Below are 7633 nucleotides of genomic sequence, written 5' to 3'. Positions count from 1 at the left end.
TATATATATATATGTCATATATTACGTCGTTAAAAGTTTAATAAAATAAAAAATATTTTCAATGTATGAAAACTTTATCGCATATTTATCTGATTATTCACGTCATAACGGAGCAGCGTGAAATGGATTCTACGTATTATGCGAATTATGAAGAATTCTCAGTGCATATCTTTCTATTGATGTGTTTATGAATCACAAGTCTTTCCTGTTATTAGATTTAAATGAACGTTTCTTGAAAGATTCATCAAAAGTGAGTGAGATAACGCGCGTTTATATATAATGTATGTTTATTGCATTTTCATCAATTGCTCTTAATTAATCGACTCTGAGTATATCGAATGTATCACTACCTACACGCAGTACACATTTCCATTATCGTGATCACTCTCACGTTTGATACGCTAGTTCCGTAGCAATTGCAGTCACTTTCACATTCTTTTATCATTCGTGCTTTACTGATTCTGTTAAAATAGAATTCCAGCGCATTATCTCGTTTACTCAGTAACAATTGAGACATACGTTTAAAATAAACATACATATTGTAAAATACAATGTAAAATAATTACAAAGATAACATCAAGACAAGAAAGCGAAACTAGACTTTATTTGCACAAAATGGTTTTTAATTATTTTTCCGTAATTAACACATATGTATTTTTTAATTCTATAATTATCTCATATAATTTTATACTGGAAATTTTGTAATAATCTCCATGAAACATTTATATCTCGATCATTTGGACCGAAAAGTCAGAAAGTTATTCAGAGAAATAATTATCCAATAAAATAATATGCACACCTCAATATTATGTTACCTTTTGCCAAGTGAAAAAATGTTAGATATTAATGACACAAAGCACCGCGTATTTCGCAATACATAATCGGGGTCACATTAAATAACTGTTCTCCAATTGTTGCATCCCGGTGCTGGCGTAATGCTTTCCTCTTTCGACGCGTGTTTCCGGCCGATAGCACAATCGTGACGGGAATCTTTGGTGACGGTGTTAAAAGCGCGATACACACCACGTATAGGTTTACCATGCAATTGTTGACCTTGTCGTAGGAATGCGTGGCTGTCAGTGACTCCTATTGCGATCATTAATATACGCGACGATGGTGCACGGCCACGCAATGTCTCATTCGCTAAGCGGAAAAGACTAGCGGTTACGCGTCGTCGATTTCACCTGCCGCTCGCTCGTTTCTCGACCTATCGTGCACGTTGCGTAACCAACGCCGCAGGATCGTTGATCCCTGCTCCGATATCCTAGAATCGCGATTATTTTGCAGACCTCAAAGGATCTCATTCTAGTTGAGAAGAATAAGATTCAAAGAGTCTAAATTTGATGATGCAGCCCAACACTTAATTAAATAATTAAAAGAAAGTGTCTTTATTAAAACAAGTTGATAGAAAATAATTAAAGTCAAATAATTTATAAATAATTAAAACAGACAATATATAACAACAAAAAAAACGATTTTGCAAAAAGTAATGATAAAAATATTTAAATTATGGAACTGAAATATTTAAAAATGATGAAATAATATTTTTTAATGTGTGTAGGAATATGTGTTAATAAGGTAATCGTAAGATAGGAGCTTTCGGCAAAATGAGAGATTCCGTTACATGATTTGTCCCAAGTAGAAGATACTCTATTCAGTGCACAATTATAAGCACGCAGGCGACAGAGCTGCGTGTCAAGGTTGCGAACTGTTTCCGTTACGGTTCCTAAGTTCTACGTCGCGTCTTTCCGTTCTTTAGGAACTGGAGCGAGCCGAGGAAGCTAGTTTAGTACTAGACTGTTCCTGAAGGAACAGCTTCGTTGCATCAGCTAACAATGGAATAAATCATCTTTTAATGTTCGTGCCCTGATTATAAAAGATATTTGTGTCACTTTTAACTGGTGGAAATTAATATCTCTGTGAATTTTGTATGTAAATATGTATCTCACTAAATTATAATTCCCCCCTATTAATTAAATAATAAAATATTAATGTAATGTATATATTACATATATATATTGTATATGTATATATATGTACATAATAATATTGTTCTATATATTTTGCTAATTACAAGGAGAAAGCGGTTAAAAGTAGTAAAAAATAAATTCATATTAATCAAAATAAAAGAAAAACGCGGTCTTACTTTCGGCCTTTTCCATTGAAACTGGAACGGCGGTGTCTGATGATAAAAGACTGATGCTTGCGTTGCTGGAAATTCTGGATCCTCCCAGAGCTCACCTCGTTTTAAGCACGAACGCTTGATTCGTTCGTACTCGCTCATTACGTCCTGAAAAACAAGGAAGAGTAATTATAATAAAATCATAAGTTGACAATATTATTAATTTTGAACATAAACTAAAGATTTATCTTATATCTTACATAACTGTAATATATACACATAAATTTATCTTTAAATAATCTCGATGTTGCAAGCGTAACAAAACGTCATAACAGTTATTCCCTAATTACAACTGCTCAGAATTTTATAGAAATAATTTCAGCTATTTAGGTGTATACAAAGACAAAAACTTAGTATTTTCTTACCAAACAACTTCCTAGCTAAGTTGAATTAAAAGATTACGCTATATCTAATTAATATTAATGGTTCATTATTAATAGAGGGTGAGAATTTAACAGTATCTCTACCCACATATCACATTCTTATTCTTCTCTTCATCTTCTCTCGTAATTAAAGCGCAATCTTAAGAGTAAGAAATGTTCAAAAACTTCCCTGAAATACTGCAGCGCGATTCTCTTGCGACGATTAATAATGCGCATTAGCAAATGTCGACATTTAAATTGCACGAGAATACAAGGAACTTCCCGTGCATTCTCACGCAGAATAATGTTACGATACGTCCTAGAACATTACTAGAGAATATAGCGAGATATAAATCCAAAGATGTTTTCAATTAACGAAAAATTTGTATATCGTAAATCTTAACTTTAAAATTTTCTTTTGCAGAATCAAGATATTTATATATATAACTTACATTTTTTTTTTAAATGTTAAAATCTCTTTTGCTCACATTCTCATATACATTGTATTTTTTAAAAAAAGTTTTAAACAATAATTTAGTGTCTTGAGAAATATTATCAAGATATTTGCAAGAAAAAAAAAATATTTTGCTACGGCGAGAAAGAAGAATGCTGGTTTCAGATTTTTCGAGAAACATTTAAAATTCTTTTGCGTATTCTTTCCCACGAGCGTATCTCGTTAACCTTTATAGATCTCTCGATAACGCTTAACAAGCGACTCGCAAAATTTTGTTTCTCGCGAAGCATACACGTCATTGGTCATAAAAATTTCATCAATAACACGTTGTCAGTCGAACAAAAGTAACAAATCACTTTCACGGATATTTATTCGCGCGTTTACCAGCGCGTTTGACCTCGATATTCCAGCCGATAATGCGTTTCAAGCTCATCGAACACATTGTATCCAGGTCAACACTCTCTCCTCAAGTCGAGTTTTCGCTGCCGTAGTTAACAATGTCTTTTTTTTTATCCGAGATTTGGCAGGAAATAAAAGTCGTTGACACCTCGTAGCGAGTAAAGCCTTCAGTTGGAATGAATTACAACGATTAGCCTCACCTGCCACGTCCGTTACACTTTGTACGCATAGTTTTTCTACCGGTATAACCGGCAATCCGTATCGACATTTTACACTAAGTCTAACTGGCGATGATGCTCGCTTCTCTAATGGACTTTAATGAACGGCGCTATCGCCGATGCAAAATTAAGAAATATCTGTAATGGCACGCCGGATATTTGCCCGGGATATTTACTTGCAAAACACGTATACTATACACATCACAACCCGGATTCATTAATATTAATGCCTTCATGATTATTATTAACATGTTCGATACTTATCCCGCTGGTAGCTCCTGGTTACATACGAATAGATCAACATCTAGGAACGAGAAAGAGAGATAAAAAAATGTATTATGTACATATCGTATATATATTCTTTTATCTTTAAGTTGCATAAAATAATATTAGTCGAGACATTATTATGTAAAATTATTTCTTTCATTTTTTAACCAATAGAATTTCTAATTCTCTCTTTAACTGTATATTGAGAAATTCTAAAAACATTATTGTTAATTAATAAATTATACACACAACATTCTGTCTTTGGTAAATACTCTTCAAATTAAGATTTTTGAAAGTTAAAAAATATTTTACTTTTAAAATTAATTGGATGAACTTTATTATTTATTTTGCATAAATTATATAAATTTCAGTAAATCTTTTTTATAAATTTGTTTTTCAATTGCTAATATTGAGATATTGATCTCAAATTGATTAAAAATCATTTTAAAGAGCATATCTACATATTTACCATTATTTTACTTATTCAAAATAACCGATTTCTTAGTAAACATCCTCGCTTAACGAGAGATATTTTGTCCTCGCCTGTTCTGTGGGATGTATAAACGCCATTGAGATGACAAGTCATTGAACGTTTCTACGACGGGGGAGATGTCCTCCACGCCTCAGTGAACCGTAACGCCGTCATTAAATTTTGCAACGGCCGTTGATAACATATTTTCACCGCGTAGGCGATAATGCGGGAGAAGGTGCGCGCCCACGGCTTTTGTAGTCGTGAAAGCGTCACGATTGCGAAATAGTCAATTACATTCATCGGGGCACCGCGTTCCGGTTTCATCGTGCATTGTTCCAAAACCAGCTAATTTTCGACCGAATGGCATGGTGCGCCAATTAAAATCGTAATAAAACGGCGCCCGGATAATTAGCGCGAGACATGACAGCGGCTGTCAGACAGCCCTCGCACTCATATTCCGCTCTGACTCACCGCGTTTTCTTTCCTTTTTTTTTTCTCTAGTACTCCGAACAATCCTATTTTGTTGCCACCTATTGCTACCTTGGCATACCGTGTTGAGGCGTGCTTTGTCGTCGCGCGACAAAGAGCTTATATACATCTGAATTATTCCTTTCGTAACATATCGCTTGCACTGTGCAGCTCGCTGTTCTTCGTTATACATCTGCATCGTGATAAATTGTTTGGAAATCAATAAGCATGCCTCATACATATAATTTGATATTTATTTTTCTTGTAATCGATGTAATTTTAGAACATTAACATAGTTTCAAAGATCATTATTATTTGTATGGATTTATTTGTTTTTGTTTTATTTCCTGATTTTAAAAAATTATTTGGGTGTATTAAATGTATAACTAGTTGCAAATAAATAACAAATAGATTAAAAGTCTAAAATTGAACACAAAAACTGACACCAATTTTATATATTTTTTAGATATTTCTTTTATCTCTGTTATATTCTATTAATACTTTGCATTTAAACAGATAATTTGTAACTAATAACAAGATATTAAAAAATTTATAATAATTATTTTTATGAAGTCTTTTTCAGAATTAACGCTTCTAACTATAATGAGAAACTAAAAATTAGTATAAAGTTAATGTTTTTACACGAATCTTGAAATGCCCTCCAAAGTGGTTCTATATAAATCTCGAAAATAGCCCTTAATCTACGTTTCCGTGCTCAAAGCCGCTCTATCTGAGGACAGCACAAAAGTACGGTTATAATAACTGAAATTGCGGAAGGCCAAGGAATGGATCCGCGGTCCAAGTCGGGTGAGGCAAGCTATAAAGGCTTTCTCGACAACCACCGACATACACCGCGTAGTAGTGGTCCGTGTGCCTCAAGGCCGCTGGAGAACCAAGCATGAAACTAGTTCGACCGGTACAAAAGTATGGTAGCTATCATATAGCTAACGCATACGCACGCGTATAGTAGATCGCTCAAGTACTCGCGGAAGACGGCTGCTCTCGGGAATTCACAGCGTAGAATATATAGACTTGGAATGTATCTTTTAGATGCCTTCGAGAAATAAAACTTGATATCGGCACTGGTATTCCGTACCATCGGGGCTATTCAATTCTTTCAGCATCAGCAACTTTTTACACTTTCAATAAGACGGTTCAATAACCATTGAATCAACGAACATAATCTCTCTCCAAGATATTTACTTATACATAATTATTTTACTTATTAATCATTTTTTATATAAATTTTCCATTTTATTAATTGAAATATAATATTAAAAATATATATCAGTTTTAAAAAATATTTGGTTGTTTCTAGATAAATATTACAACACTAAAAATTATGAGATTTATAAGCTGTTACAAAAATTTCAAACGAGAATTAATATACAAGCTCGCATATGAAAGTAATTTGAATAAATAAAATACACAGATCGTGCATTTTTGCGGCGGAGATGCTTAATCGTTGATGAGTAACCGTATACTTTCTACAGGTTAGAGAATTTTTATAGCTTGCACATATGGCCTTGAGACTCAGGCGCATTCGAGCGGAGAGCTCGCAGGGCGAAGAAGCGTGCTCCTCCGTCGTGACTCTGCGGAGAGGCGGATGATGGTGCGGAAATATGAGGGCTTTTGCGTTCTTCTTATCGCAATTCTTGACACGTCACTCTCCGTAAGAACGTTTCAAATGCGCGACTCGCTTGGGCGGAAGGATCTGACGTCGGTCACGTGTTTTAAAGCAAACGTATTATTACGTTCACTTTGTTCCATAAAACGAGCAAGGCCGGTCGTTTGATCGACTCAAGTCGACAACGAATGACGAAACTGGTTGAGCGTATATAAGCAAACTTTTTGCATAATGTCATTTACAAAAAATTCAAATTCAAAAAGTTAGATTGTATGATATATTAACAAGTAATTTTATATAATCAATATTTTAAAAACTATTGATCCAATTTATTCTAATAAGAACAAAAATATGAGAAAAGTAATGTTCTCGAACAGACATTAAATTGTATAAAATTTGTTAAGTGCGACTGGTATTCGATTTTCATGTTATCGATTCAATCTTTATATTAAATCGATAAATCGATCAGTAACTAATGTTAAAAGCACGACGAGAGAATGCTAAAAATAATATATTTAGAATGTTCAAGAGTTATCTGCAGATTATCTGATATAAGCGCGAGTTGCAGTTAGGGATAGTATCTTAAGCATGACCTTATATTTGACAGCAAAATTATTTACTAGCTTGTTGTTTCTCTGATGCTATAACGATTAAGCCGAGATGCATGTTCACCATAACGGTATTCAACACAGCGAGCACTCTTTGTAACCTCGTGAACTGTGACCCTAATTTCCTCTTCTCTATTATAATTCGCTCCATTTTTCCCTTCATGATTATGCCGCCCCCTTAGATTCCGTTGCCTGACTCGTCCAAACAGACTGCTTGCTATTACATAGCAGAATCGTGATGTATAATAATTTGCCATTACAGTCAAAAGCAAAATTTAATTCAAGAATCGTGTATTAATCAAATATATGGTTTTTTAACTACTAATTTTTTAAAAATTATAATAATAGCTTAATTATTCTTGATAAGTATTCAAAAGTAAATATGTAAGTAAATATGTAATATCAAATAGATCATTCAAACACAATAGATATAAGCAAAGTATATACACACAAAGTAGATACAGACATCAAATAAATTTCATTCATATTAAATCTCAAATTTATGCTTGCTTATTAGTGGCTTTTTTGTATCATTTGCCTTTATGTCAAGTTGCATTTTTTAAAAATTTATATATA

At 33.5% G+C, this 7633-nt stretch overlaps 1 protein-coding gene across 2 annotated transcripts in view; it reads right to left on the bottom strand.

Annotated features, from left to right (window-relative positions):
* The window catches only part of LOC115239265 (calpain-C), a 32890-nt gene that overhangs the window by 16743 nt on the left and 8514 nt on the right, over nucleotides 1-7633 (bottom strand). For both annotated transcript variants that reach the window (XM_029813703.1, XM_029813704.1), the window contains exon 2: nucleotides 2147-2290. In XM_029813703.1, the coding sequence (XP_029669563.1) occupies nucleotides 2147-2290 (144 nt within the window). The remainder of the gene's footprint in view (nucleotides 1-2146; nucleotides 2291-7633) is intronic.

This window comes from Formica exsecta, unplaced genomic scaffold (genome assembly GCF_003651465.1).
Source record: "Formica exsecta isolate Colony F162 unplaced genomic scaffold, ASM365146v1 scaffold37, whole genome shotgun sequence".
Taxonomy (NCBI): Eukaryota; Metazoa; Arthropoda; class Insecta; order Hymenoptera; family Formicidae; genus Formica; species Formica exsecta.
Note: the sequence above shows the minus strand (reverse complement) of the source record. Positions and strands in the feature narration are given on the sequence as shown.